Genomic DNA, 18,612 nt, shown 5'->3' on the forward strand with positions numbered 1-18,612 from the left:
ACGCAAAATGTTCTTTTTTGGAAAGCTTTTTTTGTCACCAAAAAGGTCCGCAGAAAAAGTATTTTGCATTTGCAGAAATAAACCGCAGCTATTTTTGCTGGATTCCCGCTCTCCATCCGGCATTGCGATTCTCTCACTGTGTAATGTGATGCAAGAGCGCATGCGTTGAGGGAATTTCTCTGGACTCGCGAGCCCCTATGTCAAACCGCTGACTGCCACGGATTTCTACCATGCTTATTTTGACGCGGCAATTTTTGTGACAGTTAAACCTTCTGCTTGACCTTTACTAGTTTTCTTTCCCGCGCGGCTAATTACCACAGAAATATAATAAATATCTTACCTCGTTTTAACGATGAAATATGTAAATGTATCATATATTAAACTGCAGATATGACATCAAGTGAAGCTATGATCCTCGCAGTTATGAACGCATTTTTGAAATTGCGCAGGGAGCCTCAAAATTTCACGACCTCAAAGGGGTTTGAACCCGTGACCTCGTGATACCGGGGCGACACTCTAACGAACTGAGCTATGAAGCCACTGACGTTCGGAGCTGATCATTTGTGGGGCCACCTAAACACGACAAGCGTCGACTCTGAATCGAAGAGCACTATTTCACGAAGCATGGCAGTGTAGCCGCGGCAGGACGCAGAAAGTGCGCGAAAATTAAGCTTGGTTATGGTTTAGGTCAACTGGCTGAACCTGCAAACAAATCGAAACCAGTACCTGGTCAGCGGTCAACTTAAAAAAAAAAGAAAACGGCTGATGTCCATGACCTCTAAACTTAAGCCCGCGATATGGTAACGTGATACTGGTGAGCGGATACCTCGTTCTCACAGGTGTCTATTAGGCATAACATGAATGTCGAATATCTAAGATGTATGCATTATTTAGAGATTACTTCATTGTTGGTGAGAGCGTACGATTTTTTTATTCTCGAGTTATGAAGAACCGCAAACGATTGAGCACAGCGAAATAGTGAGTTTGCGATTCTTCACAACGAGTGAATAAAAATGGTGCAAAGCGAACCAACCATAGTGTAATTTGTTTACTATATAAGTATTGAAAAGATATTACGATGATGTTTCTAAGAATGATTTAAGTCTAACAGGTTTGCTATAAGCTTCGCTGTATATCGAGTTGATCATCCCGTAAACAAGTTACATATTATTGCACTTTTTATCAAAAATTAAACTGAATCAGGCTCTTCTCTTGAGTTCAAGGGTAGTTCAATTGAACAGTAAGAACTTTATTAGGTAATTGTTTCATATAAGACATAGTGTATCGTCATTGATTATAATTTCACATAATTACGCGCGCATAACTTCACAAACGATAATTGCCTAATTACTGTATCAGTGTTTAATTGACACAGAAACAACTGTGATAAGACATTATCTGAAGGCCATCGGGTAATATTCTCTCGTATTTATTTCTATTGTCTCAAGAACATAAATGGACAGTTTTGTATTACTTTGCATATTTCGAGCCACGCACTACATATTATATTGACTGATCATTGCTTTAATTATACGCTACGCTTCTGCTACCAAACGGAATAAAATTGTTTAAAGCCGATAGCCTATTGAATATTGGTATACACCGATACAGTCAGGAAATATAAAGAAAAAAGATGTAAGATATTAATTTGCATCTAACCGACCCCTTTTCACTAACAGCCAGCTAAAGTTCACCTAATCAATCCACTGACGAAATATTTGTATCGAATTCGTCACCGTGAATCTTCACGGGCTTGTCCAAGGTTTTTCAGGCATTTGTGTGTAAGATGCATCGTCGTTTAGAACCACATTTATTATACAATGAAGCAAGTCTTTTTAGGAAATCGCTGTTCTGCCGCTTCAGCCGCGCGGGCGGCTACTGCAGTGACGGGAAAATGAAGCAATTCTATTGGTCATACGATTTTTTCTTCATCAGCGAAAATACCGTCTGTCCAATTACAAGCCTGAGACGATTTTTTTTTACTGGTGAAGAAAGTTGTATTACCAATAAGAATAGTTCTTGCCAGCGAAAGACGACTTTTACATCACTGCGTTAGAGTGATTAAATCTCAATACTCATATAATAATGCAAATTAACTAGACGGACACAAGTACCCCAAGCCTGTGCCCGCGATATGGTCACGTGATACTGGTCACATTGTCATACTTGGAAGGGTGGACGTACGGATGGACAGTCGATGACGTCATAGCTAAAACCAAAATTTCTTGCATCGATGGGTTACCTTATTTTCTTAACTATGAACTTAACTACAGCTCCGCTATAATAATAAAATAAATTATACACAACCACATTGGTTTTTGTATAAACACATTGAACTTTATAAAAGTAACTTTGAAGAAAGAAGAATGAGGCAAATACAACACTAAACACATTTAACTTAATTATTACTTCATTACCTCTCATTTCGCACTGCCTCTTTATAGCTTTACCAAGACCTTACCGTACAGTTATTGAAAACAGGACTAAGGACATTACGAGAAGCATCACATGATGACACTGAACGTTTCTTCCTTTGCACCCTATCCTTCTTTGCTTCCACACACACAACAGTGCAGTCCTTGCTATGCAAACCATCTGTAATTCATGCAAATCACTGCGCTGAACAATTTTGTCGTTAAGTTAAAGTACGGTCGGGAATATCGAGGCGTATTAAAACGCAATCGGATATTTTATCATCTACTATACTTGACCAAATAGGATCTTTGGCAGTGCACGTTTCTTCTTGCTTGAATATCGAGGTTGAAAGAGATATATCTACTTGTGGGGCATGAGCATCACTAACAACTTGAGATTCTCAATCCAAAAGTGCCACTAAAAACGTCTACGTCAATTAAAAGAAATCATTGCCCGTAAATAAGATATCTGGTGATACAACTCTGCCGTTCGTGTTGTAAACAAGACTTAAAACATAATCTGCCATCAGTAAGGGCGTATTATCTTTGATTATGTTATTATCTACTTGTAGAAAACCCCGTATTCCACCTCTTTTAACCCCCCTCCTCCCCCCCTCCTCTCCCCCCCTCACACACACATTTTGCGTAATCACTGTTTGCAATTTATCCTGGGACATGAAGATGTCCCAAGATAAATCGAAATCAATGCGTATGCAAGATTGTGGGGGGGGGGGGGGGAAGAGGTGATTATGGGATTTGTGCAAATAGAGAATATACATGTATTGGTATACGTATGTTTCATTCCGTTTCATTCCGCTGATTATGTTGTATACGTATATAAGTGGCCACTCAGATGGACTGGACCGAGTACACACATGGCTCCCTTAAAATGCTCATCATTTTAAACACACATTTCTCTCTCTTAATGATTCAACAGGTGAACTACATAGAGTTCCACTCCTTCGTGGGTCTGGGTTCTGACTCAGCAAACCGCTCCACTCCCCCTCGGAGAGTCCCGGACTTCCTTCAGGTGACTCTGACAATAGCACAAGTATGTTAATAGGTCTATCCAACACTGATCCATTAGAGGACTGGATGGCTACCAATTTCACTTCACCTTAAAATTTTTGATGTACAATGACGACTTTAACGATCCAAAGGGTCTTTGAGAATAGCAGATGAGAAATAACTTGAAGAAATAAAAATAAAAACGAGTGGGAGGATAACTTCTAGCTTTCGTCTATTACCCACACTTCAAATCGATACTTTCATTTCCTAATTAAATAGACATCCCTTGAAACGAATCAAAGTCACGTTAACCTCTCCAGGTTTTTTTTACAGTAAGCCTTCATAGCTCAGTTGGTTAGAGCGTCGCACCGGAATCGCGAGGTCACGGGTTCAAACCCCGTTGAAGTCCCGAATTTTTCAGGCTTCTCTACGCAATTGCAAAAATTGCGCTCATAACTGCGAAGATCATAGCTTCACTTGAAATATCCAAGACTTCGACGACGGAAAGTGTTGGAGATGCTGGATGAGAATGGCCTTGTGTCGTTTTCTACCGCCTGAGTTCCGAAACTTCACTAATCTTTCCAGTCGATGCCAAGAGAAACATACGGCTTTCAAATCCATTGCTATTGCAATTTCTCCTCAGACTTTGCTGATGTAGGTAAAATTCCTCAAAATCAATTGGAATTATAGCCTCCCACGCAGACAGCGGCAGGAATTTACGTAGACCAATCACAACGGACTTCCAGATTCTGGAAGTGCACTTTGGACCCTGGCAAAGAGAAACTGTAGCGTCTAAATTTTATGCTTTGGCTTAGATGTTTGCGGCTCTTCACAGAATGAGGTAAAATTCATATGGTTGAAACATTTTGCTCCCGTGCGTTTCAAACCTATTTGCGATTGATAAAATATTTACAGTTCTTTCCGCGCTATTTTAGTGGAGTCATTTCGTTCGAATAACCCCATCTGTTAACTTTGCATAAATTATATTTTAATAGATTGTGCTCAGCAACTACGAAGTAACAAAAAGCAAACTTCATGTTATAAAGTATAAGAGACTGTAAAACACATCAACTGTTAAACGGTAATTATATCAGTGTGAGTCCGCTGTAAATTCAGCATTTAATTTGAAACTATTTTTAAGCACTAATTAAGTCGTCAATTTTTATTTTGTTATTGTTCCATTGTTTATCGATAATCAACTGGTACCCCAGCAAGCAACTCTTTTAAATTTGGGAGCAACTTTTTTTGGCCAATTATGAGCGACTACTCATTATCTTCAGCTATTTTCACGGCATCAAGTTTACTAGCACAATCTATCAAGGCCTACTTACATTTCCGGCTGGGCGCAAAATAATGGTAATTAGTTCAACTTTACATATGAACAAGACGCCTACAAGGGCGTATCCGTGGAATGCGCAAACAGTTAACACAAATTGTCCAGTTACAGTGAACTTCAAGTACAGGTAGACTTCGGAAAATGGCGAAAGATTACTAGAAAGATACATCTGTAATATAACTTAAAGTTTTTTGTTGTAAAAACTCATTACTAATGGTACTAAATTTGCAAATGCAAACAACGAAGACCTATTAGCAGGTTATCAGGATACGGGATCTTTTGTTTATTTATTTTTTGGAAGGAGACTTAATTCAAATCCTACAGTTTTACTTGCTTCGTTAACTCCTTTCATCCAAAAATTACAGGATCAGCCTTAAATCATCCGAAAAACTTATTACAAATCACAGTTCAACAACTTATCATCCTGGGCCAGTTGTTCAGAAACTGGGTTTTAAAACGAGTTTTATCCTCTACTCCCAAATGCTGTTCAAGGCTGATATTCAGAAAAACTTTACATTAGAAGAAGTCAATCTTGAAAAACAAAAATAAGCAAAGGAAACTGTGACCAAAAAGTTGAAAACATGAAACAAAAGTTTACGCTAATCCTGGATTAAGGTAATTGGCTTTCGAACAACCGGGCCCTGTAATCGACGTCTGGTTCTGTAATCCTGGTTTAGTTCCTTGCAAACTGTATAAATTTGCCGTGGCGAAGACAAGAAGACAACTTCCGTGCTCTATTTCTCTCAATGCTCAAAAATTCCGTAATTGTGTGCTGTATAGTCCAGTCCAAAGTTCTAATTTTACAATTCCATAATCTTGATTTCAGTAACTTGGTACCAAACGTTCCACAATAACTTGAAATCTCGTTAAGAAAAAGCCTTAAATCCAGTAGTCCAGTCCGGATTGAGATCGCCAAAACTCTCTCTATCATCGATTCAAAATTCAACAAAAGCTACAAGTAGTAAATAGTTATCAGAAACTACAACAGTTCGTCCTGATTCTACACTCGAGCTGAACAAAAAACCTAAAAAACCCTTGTCATCGTTTTCGAGAGAACAGACAAACAGCCGAAACTGTTCTGTGCCTGCCCCTTACGGCACTGAAAAAGTACCGTACGTTGTACAATAGTACTTGACCGTAGCCCTTGGCCAAGAAACTAATCTTAGCCAAAAGCCCGAGAAGCGATCAGGATACGGGATAATTAGGTAAAAAAACTGTGGGGATACGGGATTTTTAGTCTGGAGGTGGGGGATGGGGGGTAGAATTGAGGAGATACGGGATATGTTTTAAAGTAAGAACCCATTTTCCATAACTGTCAACTGAGCGGCGTTTTTTTTTTTCCAGGAGATTCAAGTCCTTGCACAATATGTAGCTCTAATAGTACACGACATTGTTTGGTATCGTAAGTCATTACGGTGCCATGGTAGACATCTTTGCTATATACCCTCTAAGAAGACATGTGGTTCAGTAAAATACTAAGCCCAGAACGATTGAAGAAAATAACAGGAAATCGAGAAACATTTGGCTTCAAAGCCGATATGTTGATCATTTACAAGTTCTTTTTCACCACAAGCTTAAGCGTGTACTCTGAGCTCCTGACACCTTTCCAAGACCAATGTTACTAAAGTTTTTTTTTCCCTTTCCAGCGGGGTTAGTATTTGGATGGGGGACGTTAAAATATGCGACTTTTGCTGTCAGGAACATACGCCGAAAAATTCTATTTTAACGCTCAAAAATGCGAACAAAGCAAGGTACAGATTTTGCTAGCCTGCTTTATGCAAAACAAATATTGACGAAAAAGTAAATAAATATTAATACGTAGTTTTTAAGGAGAGCAGAAGGAACTTTTAGGAAGTGTCGATCGAGAATAAAACAATTTGCCATCAGCGAAAAATATTTCGGGAGATTTTTGTTACGTTCCATCAGAGTTCAATTTTTCTATCGTACTTTTGGTCATACAAGTAAAATCGCAAAATCGGAAGTGACATCGATTTTAGCGGCCGCCTGTGATCAAGTTATACCTTGCGTGTTTACTGACAACTCACGAAACAAAGGATACATCTGTGACAAAATGACGGCATAACACCTGGTTTTTGTTAGTGCGTTTTTTGTTCTTTCAAGTGTTATAAAGTTCGACAAGATCTATGTGCGAATTTAACATAAAGATCACCATTGTTGATGCTAGTCCAAGTGTCAGCTGAAGTTAAGCTCCTCCGAATGAGGTTAGTACTTGGATGGGGGACGGCTGCGAAGTCCTCGAGATGGCGATAGCTAATTAGTTTTTTCTTTAACTTGATTTCATTTTTTATCTTGTTTGGCCGTTCAAAGCTATTTTCTTATTTTCTTTCTACGTCAAAACGGCGAACAAACTGGTTCCCAAGAAATATTGGAGTACGTATTCGTTCTATGCAAAATGCTTCTAATGAAGTATTCGTTCTATGCAAAATAATAATGTTCACAGTGGAACACACAAGTACGAAGCAAGATCTAGAAATAACGTAGAAAATTCTCCTTACCTTTAAAGCTTGCCTTTCTCAAAGAAAAAGCATCTATCCACTTTATCGAATAGTTTAATACTGAAACAATCATGGCGGGCGGAAAGATTCTATTATAAATGTTTGCTTTCACCAAGGTAACGGAAGTGTGTCACGGTGGCCGAGTGGTCTAACGCGCTAGCAGAGAAAAATCGTGATGGCTTGGGAAGTATAGGAGTTCTCCTCGGGGCAGGGAAGTTTGGAAATACCGTAGGGAAAATAAATCAGTCCACCCGATCGGAGATTAATTCAATATCCGTGGGGTATGCACATTTGTGACTACCAACAAAAAAAAGATTCCAGCCCGGTTTTAAGACGTGGATGCCTTCGGCATTCCACGTAATAAAAACTAATTTTTATAACAAAAACTTCGCACTTAGACTCGCTTTGAAAAGGAGGCAGACATGAACTCGGAAATGGCCTATTGTTCAATACTTCTTATACATGGATTTATAGCCCATTGTTTGCAGCTACATGAAATCGTACTAAAGTCTGTGTCGCCTGGGGGAAACCAATAACATATTGTAATTCAATCTAAAAATCACAAAAGTTCTGCGTTTTCTAACTTTGACAAGTATTTATCATGGACTTGGTTGATACACTCTTCATCCAAAGTCTGCTTCTCTTTCTTCGTCAAGCTTTGTCCATTTGATTGACTCTGACAAAACAGTTTGTGTGCACCACTCTCTATTTATTCCAAAACATCTGGCTTGTGAATAACCAGTTTAAGCAAAGCCAAAGCGTCCCCTTCGGGTTTACGTGTATTCTCCTCCAACAAGGGTATTACTATAGTTTGGTTAAAGAATATGAAAATCGTTTTCTTTTACAACGCCAAAATTGCACTGTCAATGACACAATTTGAATCCTTCTCGTTTTCCATGTGTTGTTTCTTGAAAACTTTCAGCGAATCAGAGTCTTCGATGCTGTCAGGCAACCTTACTCCAGGCGTTTGCTTGTAAGTGAGAAAAGAATTTTGAAGTCGAACCTATTACCATTTGAACTAATGGAGATTTCCAAGTGGAAATCAAATGTGAAATAATGAATTATTCGTTTGTGAAATGACGGGACAAGGGCAAACTCGGAGAAAAAATGTCCAGGTTCTCCGAACAGGACTGCCGGTATCTAAGGAAACACGTATAAATGAGCTCGTTTTAAAAACGTCCTTTGTACTCAGTGCCAAGACTGAAATACGAAATAGTGACATAATTACAAAGATATTGTGCCAAGTGTTAAGCTTTAAGCCTGGTGAACGAAATGATATATTATTCTGTCATGCATGTTCCCTCTCCTTCAACTGTCGTGCTTTGTCAGCATTTAAATGAAACACTCTTCGCGATCTTAAGGTGGCTCACATGTACACCAGTTTCAACAATTCAGTTGGAGGTGATGTCTTTCTTGAAGGAAGAACTCTACAACACTGTTTAGCAAAATGGCAAATAAAACAACAATAGTTTCTTAACAAGATGTAATAGGTCACCATAGCAACAAAATGGCCCTCTGAAAGCGCCCTACATTTTGTCTTAAAACACTAATATCTTAACAACGAACTCGGTGACCGCCAATTTCTATTTTTGGAAAGTAATTAGCAGGCTTAGATAAAACTATCTTTAAAAGAGCAGATTCAGAGCCATCTTAAAATTTTCCAGCTGTGAAGGTGGCTATGAATCCGCTCCAGATATATATATTTTTTAACTTTGCCGAAAGTTTGATCTAAACTTGCAATCACATTTCATAAGTTTAAACTGGAGGTCACTGCCAATACCATAAAAAGCTAGATACGGAAAAACGAACCCCAATATGAGCTTTTCTTGTGCAGAGTTGCAGTTACAATTACTGTAGCATGGCAGCCTATTGTGCATCCGCGGAGATCCAGGGGTAGATAGGTGGGCAAGGAGAAGTCAAAAGGATCAGTTAGCAAGAACGAAAGAGACATCTCTCTTCGGGGATGCTTAATATCTATTGCGTGATGTTGAACAAAAAATGTGAAAGTCTTTACATACTTTTGGATTATACAGACTCTTTTATTTCTGGTACTAGTCACGGAGGAATGAGCAATCATGGCGAAGCACGAGAAAATCATTCTCAGGTGCTTTGTTTCCATTCAAATTGGTTGAGAAGCTGGCGCAAGATGTTTTGGGCTAATCACAGCCCGGCCGGGCTTAACAATTGCTCATGCATACATGGACGTAAGAATAATTCACAATTAATATTCGCCGAAGGCGAGGTGAATATCGGTGAATAAAAACCGAGACAAAGTCAAAGTTTTTATTCATCGATATTCACCGAGTCTGAGGTGAATAATTGTTTTAGTGTAATTAAATAGGTGATTATTTGAAAAATATGCATTTTCTTTAAAGAACTAATTTCTTCCAAACGGCTTGCGGCCATATTGAAAAACCGCTTAGGCGATTATCGCGTAATGACCAGCTCAAGGGCATCCAATCAGCACAGAGAATTGTCAATAATCACCTATGCCATTATACTAAGAAGCGATATCCAAACACTAAAAACTTCTTGATTACATTATCAACATTGCGCTACAAAGCAAGTAGCCATAGAAAAAGCAAGAATGAAATCGCTTTTGGCTATAATTCTTTTAAAAAAAATGAGAAAATGAGTTAAACAGATCGAGCAATACTTTCCTATAAAGAAAGAGTGCTCGTTTCTGCAGTAATGTAAGAACAAAAAAAACTAGTTGAAAAAATATAACTGGTTAGTTCCACTGTCCGATGAAAGCTTCAACCAACAAACAATATGGTTATTTTCCTAAATAAAAAATCTAAAACACTATTATCATATTCCATGCACTGTGCCTGAAAAATGAACAAACGAGATAAGTTGCGTGAATAAGAGAAGAACGCAGCCAGGCCGAGTAGAGATTCAATCCACAAAACTTTCTAAAATATCAAGTCTTCCACATTTTCGTAGAGTTTCTTGTCGTAGTCTTTCATATTGAGGAGCCTCTGTGAAAAGACGAAAAAAGATTGGATTTGATTTGATTTGAGTTAATTTGTTGATTTTAGTTTACGGTCTCCCCAATTATTGCTCCAGCGCTAAAAGGCTATACACTTCAATAAAGTTCTTACCCTTTCCTTTCCTTTCTTTGGATACACAACAACGACAATGTAATTGGGGAAGGAGGTGAGGGACGCAGAGTATCCCTTACGAGTTTCTGTTTTATTGGCAAATGAACCACATTTTTGGTATCTATATACATAAGATAATTCGAATCTAATTCGACAACCCTAAAATTTTCCTCAGTCAGTCTGTTTTGTTAGTGATAGATATAGTTCGTCATTTTAAATGACCATGCAGATCTCTCAGTCATGTTGAATTTCATTCTATATCTATAAAATTGCTGATTTTGATTTTATCATTAGTTGTCACACCTATTGTTTCTTTGTCATTATTACTAAGTTACTTATCTCGCTTGTATAAATTTAATTAAACGATTATATTAAAGAATACGGCTTCCAGTAAATAATTGCAAGCAATGCGCTTGTTTCTCATGTTTGTTACCGCTGACTGCGTTTTGTTCTTCATAAAGCTGAGATGGGCAAAGAAAAAAATATTTACGACATTGGTCAAATAAAATGAATGACCATTCCGTAAAATATAGAAAACTAATTACTTTCTCGTAAGGGACAGAGTATATGATTCGGCTCTTGTCATTATCATCATCACCATCAACATCATAGACGTCGTTATTATTATTTCTGGGCCATAATATAATTCACCTAACCGTGGCTAAAGATTTAATTTTCCTATTGCAATTTACAGTGTGGTTTTTTTTTGTTCCTAATATACTTCCTCATTTATCGATTGCTACTCAAGGTCAAGTGGAATTCAAGTGATTATTTTCTCGGAAAAGACGTTTCAAATAAATACTTCAAGAAGGTTTCGACTCGGGACCTCCTGATTCATGGCCATACGAAAACAAGTTTTCCGAAAACTGCAGGATGCGTTTTTATAATGATTATTATATATAATGGTTATATTGTTTGATTCGAAACACACCTTATCTAGCTAATTTCGTGTATTTCTCCCAGTAGTGCTAAAGAAAAGTATAAACTTTTTTTTTTTTTTTTGGAAATACTACAGCAAGACATTTGTAAAGCACCTCTTTTCCGGTTTTGATTCGAATCAATGCGGATTTCAACTCCACGTCAACTCGCAGTTTGAACTATGGTTTGAATGCAGATTTTGAAATGTGCAATTGAACTAAATGTGAAACGCAAGTGTAAGATAACGTTCGGTAACAGAGGATAAACAAAAGAGTAAACATCCTCATAAAAAGCACAACACTGAAACAGATGAAGACAGACAAAAGAACTAAGTTCATTTATATATATTGTGTTTTTGTTGGTTGTTTCCCTTGCGAATGGTTCATTGCCACGTTTTCATCATTCTGAATGTTGTCTTCAGAAATTACCCAAATTACCTTGTGTTGGTTTTCCATCAGTTTAAGCTCGCGTCGAAGCTGTTCAAACGTTGGGCGATCGTTGGGTTCCTGTTGCCAGCAGTTAAGCATGAGTTGGTACCTGTAGAAATAGTAATAGCCATTATCATTACCCGAGTGTTCACAACGACGTTCGTTTTTCGCAAGATATAAAGAGGTCTACATTTACACGGAAAAGGTAGAATTATTTGTAAGAACATAGCAATCAGTCCCTGAGATAAAGACCATATAAAAGTGACACAATGTCAGCAAATAATTAAAAGAGCTCCAGGGGCATGTTTTATCGATACAAACAATAGATCAACACACCCTACACGAGCATTTTACATTTTGGTACATTTCTTTGCCTTTATCGTCATGGTAATAGGGAGCTTAAGAAACAAAGACGGCGACGGCGACAACCACGCCACAAAAGAGAGATGTCATTGGTTAAAAGACCATAAATAACCGTGTGGCACGTGCAGCACGGACTTTAGCATATATCTTTGCGGTACTCTGCATAACGACGATGTGAAATCACCAAAGTGGAGGTTTTGACGACAACGTGAGCGTGCAACAGGAAATCTTTCATTCTTTATTTTCACTCTGAAGAACCGCTCATACCATTTTTGTTTTTTAGGGTACTTCGCCCACATTGTAGGACGTAATCGCTAATGACTTATTATAGAGCAAAGTTATATTTTGAGGTGACGTCGTGAAATGAGCAAATTAAGGTTATGTGGAGGACATGAGCACTTCACAACAAATTTTCATTTTTTTTTTCCCCAAACCCTCCACAACGTTCACACCATTTATGTTCAAAAACGATTTGAACACACTCTCCATGCGCAACTACTTGGAATAGTCGTTATTGCTTAAGCTCCCAATTCGAACTCGTCATTAACATTGTGATAACCTTGTTACCATCATCATTTTCACGATGGTGGCCATCACTGCAATTATTGTCAGGATCATAATCGTAATTATTGTGAAAAGGAGGATAAGGAGTTCCACTTGGTTCTGAACATCAAATCGTAAAATACACCGAGAAATCTTACAGAGTTTCCGCTACATGATTTGGTTTTGGCATCCGGTAGCCCTCATTGAGTAACTCCATAATCCTTCGCCCGTTTATCCTCGGATAGGGTGATCCACCTTAAAGAGAAACAACATATACCTTTCAGGATTGAAAGTATCTCACCCGTGCAAGAAAATTGTCATTCCAAAACAATTGAAAAGCATGCGAGACCTACCAATAGTGAAGATCTCGTAAAGTACCACTCCAAAACTCCAGCTGCATTATAAAAGATGTCAGTTAATAAAAGAGTTCATGTACTTAGTCCTCACCTCTTCTCAGGCTGTGATGCCAAAAAACGCTGGAAAAACGCTGACTAGATTCAGCCATAGCGTTTTATTGGTTAAGAAAGTCATGTGACTGAACATTGGGTTACACAAACTAAGGCTAGTAAAAAATAAACCACACCGATTGCTACTTACACGTCACTCTTGGTTGTATAACGACCATGCATAAGAGCTTCGAAAGCTGTCCACTTCACCGGGATTCGCCCCTGCAGAATAACCCAGACCCGATGACATTTAAGTTGAAAGGATTCACAGGGAAACTGGTTTAAAGTTCTTTTTGAATTCATAGTCTTTTAATCACTTCATATGTTAATCTTACAATCCTAGACAAAATTTTTAAAACGATGAAGTTAAAGCGCCAGTTGGTTCCATCATTGCTCAGAGTGATAGAGTGGCACTTGACAGACCGCTATGATGGGAATATTGTAAAATATAACTAAAGGTACCTTTAATTACACCGAATTTTGCGTGCATTATTGAAGGTATCCAAAGAATTTTTCACCACGATTGTTAGTTGGGAAGATCAAAACAACAACTTTCAAGTTTTTGTTTTGGTGATCCCAAAATGAAAATTTTAAAGAAATCCTTTCTCCAATAAGGCGAATTCCGTGGTGAAAGTCCTTCTGGTAAAGCATGGAGTCGTTGCCCTTTTCTCGGCTGATTATCTTGACATTTATTACAGCCGGTCTTTTTCAAATATTTAAGGGTAATCTTTTTTTTTTGTTTTTTTGCAAGACGTCTAATAGGTTTTATGAAGGGCTATGGATTCGTACCTTTGACTTCTTTTCATAAACACTTTCCACATGAACGTCCCTGGCCATTCCAAAGTCTGTCACTTTGCATGTTTCTCCTTCTCCGACCAAAACATTTCGAGCAGCAAGGTCTCGGTGAATGATCTATCAACAAAATATCTAATTTAAATATTAAACGTTTATTTAAACTAAGACGACGGACGTATTCGGTTCAACCTCAATTTTTTATTAAAGTTTAAAAAAAGAACTGCTGCTTTTTAATGACTTATAAATTGAACTTGTTATAATTTCTGAGGTAGAAAAAACAAACCGCACTGAAACTAGTTTTAGATTTTGAATATACCTCCAAATTCAGGGGTTTCCGAATTACTTACCATTGTTTTGCAAGCGACCAATCAAAAACATAGTTCAAGTCCATTATCTCAGAGTCTTTCCGGGCACTCACTTGCTGACCAAAAAGCCTGAGGACTGGGTACGCGATTGACGGAAATCTCAGAACTCACATGTCCTTTGGTCAGCGTGTCTTGACGCTGATCAAAAGATTCGTGGGCTCTGGGAACGAGAGTGACGGAGTTTTCACGGTCCAAAGTTCAAAATATATTCATTTTCATCCATTTACCTTATTTTAAAGAGCTTTCAAAATGATGAAATTATTTTGGAATTCTTTCCTTCTTTCCAGAGATATTCAAAATGATGACGTCACAAAATAGCAAATGACTATAATGAATCCCAAAATTGAGAATATCTCCGAAAATATTGGAGTTTGGCACCAGTAATGTACATCAGATAAGGCACAAAGTGACATCCACTAAGATGTCTCCATGGCAACAAACTCGTTTCCAGTCCCTTTCTGCAATGAACCAAATATCTTGGATTTTGAACAGATAAGTACAGGCAGATGGTCACACTTGAAACCCATGCTGCCCATAATGCTTTACATCTCTGTATAAGCTTACCACGAGTGAATAGGTCTTATTACGACAATAAGCGACAAAATCAATGCTGCGTTAAATAGACCCGGCAGCTAAAATGGTTGCCATGACAACAGCACGTAAGGTACCATTTAGCCACATGATTGATTTAAATTACTTCTGCCAAGTTTTAACAACACGCATCCAATATTTTCGGAGATATTCTCAATTTTGTGATCTCTTACAGCCATTCGCAATGTTTGTGACTTGAATATCTCTTGAAGGATAGATGGTGTACCAAAATAGTAAACACCATTCGTCATCATTTGAGAGGTCTTTAAAATAAGAAAAATATATTCTTTACTTCATAAGCACTTTAAAATGGTCGAGCTGCGTTGCACAATCTCATGGTCATGAGCTCGTGGTTTCAGGCCCGTTCAAATCTTATTTTCCCAGGATTTCCTTTAGTTTCTCAATTCCGAAGATCGTTCTGGCTCAAAGTCTTCACTGTCTGCAGTTCAAAAGGTAAGACTGTCATATATCGCACTCCCATTACTTACATTTCTTGAAGACAAGTAACTCATGCCATCTGCTATTTGCCAGGAGATCTTCATTAACTGCAATGAACTAAGATTTGTTTCCGGTTTAACATCCGGGTCCTTGAAGTAAGTGTCATGTAATCCGCGGCTCTTTCTCAGGTAGCCCAGGAGATCACCATACGGGACATATTCAATGATAACAAGTATGGGATCTTAAAGGTAAAGATAAACAAAAGAATTAACAAAGTCCAAATGCTACACTCAAGGTGCTTCAGTGTCTATGGAATAATGTTCATAATGTTGACCATGGATTTATACCACGATAAAATGCACGATATTTCATTGAAAAACATTAATTGTGGGAGAACAAGGGGACACTTCGTGACGCTTATCAAAATGGTCAGGCATTTAATTACGTCACATTTCTGGACATATCTGTGATTTTTGGGAAGGCTGCCAACGTGATGAAAGTGGACATTTTATAAGATATATCTGAAGGGGAAGAAGAGGAAGAAGAAGAAGAAGAAGTATAAATCACTGTTACCAGATATAGTGACGCATCCCAGTAACTTGATAACATGTGGATGAGGCTTCAGCGTCTTCATCACTTCAAGTTCTGACAGTAAGTCCTTCTTTTCCATCTCTTGAGCGTTTGCTGCGCGTTTCAAAGAAGACGAATGGTATATTTGAATAGGTGCAACAGGACAGTTGTCTGATTTTTCATGAAAAAGTCAGCCCCTATTTAGCATGTTTGTGCTCCTTGATAAAGACTTGCTTCTCCAAATTATATCTAGACCTAGGACAAATATGTCACCCTAACATGGAAAGATATCCCTTCAACCCAGCGCCCGTCTGGTTGAGGGATGCCCTTGGTTGTTGAGTCATCTTTTCAGTCTTTCAATTGTCCTGTTTTTAGAAGGTCGATCAGGTGTATCGAAAGGCAGAACTTACTGAAACTCAGTCAGCCTTCTGGCGAATTAAGTAAGGAGGGATTAAGTGTAAATGGCACCTTTAAGCATCTTTATAGCTACGGCTATTGTTCCTTCAATCCATGGTAGTTGTGAAGCTCTTCCTTGTGCAACTTGTCCAAATGATCCCTGGCCAATCATTTTGTCAATAACTACGTTTTGTCTTGAAACTTCCCAGGATCGAGTGTCAGGATGGAGCGGAGCATATTCATGTATTTCTGAGTAAAGCGATGTTTCATTCATCCTTCTCTCTGAATCTGTAACTTCTCGCAATTCCATGTAGTGGGGTTGGGAAACTGTATTAATTCCGATGTCATTGTCCCGTTCAATTTCTATGCCTATGTTCTGTGATGTGAAAGAACGCGATCTCAGTCAGTGATTGCTAAAACATAATATACATCAATGCTGTTGACATTTTGAATTTCAAGATCATCTTCAGCAAGGTGAGATAAATACAAGGAAAATTTTAATGGCGTGGCATTCTGCAGCTAAGCCGATAATTCAAATAAATGAAGGGGATAGTTTCTAAAGAAACTGTGGTGCTGCGTCGGTGGGGAAGTAGTATACAAAAATTTGGTTTTATCAACGGAGTTGATAATGTAAATTGGCCACCGTACACAGATTCTAAAAGCTGACGTTTCGAGCGTTATCAGTTCGTCAGAGTGAATCCAAATAGACGACTCAAACTGTCCTTAGACCGTTAGTGGAAGGCACATCGCTGTCATCCGTCAAGATTTACGAAATAACCACTCAGAAAACCCCAATTTAATATTTATTTGCGGCAGTATTCAATACAAGCACCGGAAGGCTAAGCGTTTTAGTATCGGTGCTAAACCCTAAATATTCCAGATCTGTAGTAAACACCGGAACGTTGAGTTCTTTGTGAACTGAATGTTTATCTTCTCAGTTCTGTAAACCCAGGCAGACGTCCATAACCCATCAGTTTTCGGTATTAGGCCGGGCCTTTAGATCGGAGGACGACGACGACTACGACTGCGATTTTTCCGTTCTGAGCATCCGCACTTCGAAAAATGTCGGCCTCCAAACCTTATGCGCATGCTCAGTACGGAAAACTCGTACTCGTAGTCGCCCTCGACCTCCGATCAAAAGGTCCCTCTATCTTTTTTTTAGGACGGCTATGGCTAGATTTTTGTGGGAAAAATTCAAGCTTAAGCAAGAAGGACGACGACGGCTTTGAGAACGCCTCAAAACAATAGGTCTAATGAAAAAAACAAAAACTCTGCGCACCCTACACCTGCGTTTTACATTTGTGTACATTACTATGCCTTCTCGTCCTCACAACGACGTGAACTCGCCAGATTTGAGGATATGTGGAGGTCGTGAGCACCTGATGATAACTTTTCGATTTTCTCTCTAAATATTATAACCACACCTTTCTCACCAATTTAATTTCTGGAGTATTGACACTCGCTTTTGATTCCGAGCGACTTGGAGTAACTGCAAAAATATTACAATAACGGGAATAATATTTTTAGATAACGTTTTCGTAGCCGTCGTCGTCCTCCTGGCTTAAGTTCACTATTGTGTTCCTTGCACGATGGATGATTTTTCATTGAGCACGAGTAATCTTTCGTGTGGGTTACATGGTTACAACCCAATCAGAGGCGTTGTGGCCATCAGGCCTAATCTGATTGGCCAGAATTTAGAGGGACCCGTATTCTAAATTTTGATAATACAGTTACTGATGATAAGCCAAAACCAGACGAGAGAGATCGACATTTCCGGGTTATGGGCTTTTGAACGAGGCTTTTCCTTTCGTGTAATCACTCCCGTGAGAGTTGGGAATAAGTTATGGGTAAGATGCAACGAAATTCGCGTGACATTTCGATTGATGTTTCTAATCGGTTAATCATTATATCACGAAGCCACTTTGTCCCTTCCTAACCACCAAGGGTTTAACAAGTTTTTTTGTTTGTTTGTTTGTTTTTTTTTTTTTTGAAGCTATTTGCCTCATGAACTTACAGAATGGGAAGCGTGTATATCTGCAAGTGCTTCTCCTCGTCTAAAAGAAAAATATGCAATCACCACTTAATCATACCATTCTTGCGTAACGGTGCTCCAGATACAATAGCAGTAAAATGCAATGGCTATTGCTATTGAAGCACTATTCCAAATTCTATTGCTATATTCTTTTCCTTTAAGGTTACTACTTACAATGCTTGTTGTGGTTAAAAGTACACGTTGTTTAGACAGATGAAATGGAGAGCCAACTCTACAGGCCAATAAAATAATTAATTAGATTCATTGCTTAATCAGTCGATTAGTTGATAGCAGTCGTAACAGAAAGGGAATATTTACTCTATATTGATTGCACAGCGATGCAAGCTAA

The 18,612-nt window shown here is 38.4% G+C and overlaps 1 protein-coding gene across 1 annotated transcript in view; it reads right to left on the reverse strand.

The window, feature by feature from the left end:
- Nucleotides 1-8,152: 8,152 nt before the first annotated feature.
- LOC138030713 (uncharacterized) overlaps nucleotides 8,153-18,612 on the reverse strand; it is a 66,465-nt gene continuing 56,005 nt past the window's right edge. Inside the window, exons 24-33 of the mRNA XM_068878592.1 lie at nucleotides 18,246-18,285; nucleotides 16,304-16,607; nucleotides 15,839-15,949; nucleotides 15,316-15,506; nucleotides 13,866-13,988; nucleotides 13,228-13,298; nucleotides 12,984-13,024; nucleotides 12,789-12,885; nucleotides 11,734-11,833; nucleotides 8,153-10,255 (exon numbers count right to left, since the gene is read on the reverse strand). Of these exons, the coding sequence (XP_068734693.1) occupies nucleotides 10,190-10,255; nucleotides 11,734-11,833; nucleotides 12,789-12,885; nucleotides 12,984-13,024; nucleotides 13,228-13,298; nucleotides 13,866-13,988; nucleotides 15,316-15,506; nucleotides 15,839-15,949; nucleotides 16,304-16,607; nucleotides 18,246-18,285 (1,144 nt within the window). The 3' untranslated portion in view covers nucleotides 8,153-10,189. The remainder of the gene's footprint in view (nucleotides 10,256-11,733; nucleotides 11,834-12,788; nucleotides 12,886-12,983; nucleotides 13,025-13,227; nucleotides 13,299-13,865; nucleotides 13,989-15,315; nucleotides 15,507-15,838; nucleotides 15,950-16,303; nucleotides 16,608-18,245; nucleotides 18,286-18,612) is intronic.

This window comes from Montipora capricornis, chromosome 13 (assembly GCF_036669925.1).
Source record: "Montipora capricornis isolate CH-2021 chromosome 13, ASM3666992v2, whole genome shotgun sequence".
Taxonomy (NCBI): domain Eukaryota; kingdom Metazoa; phylum Cnidaria; class Anthozoa; order Scleractinia; family Acroporidae; genus Montipora; species Montipora capricornis.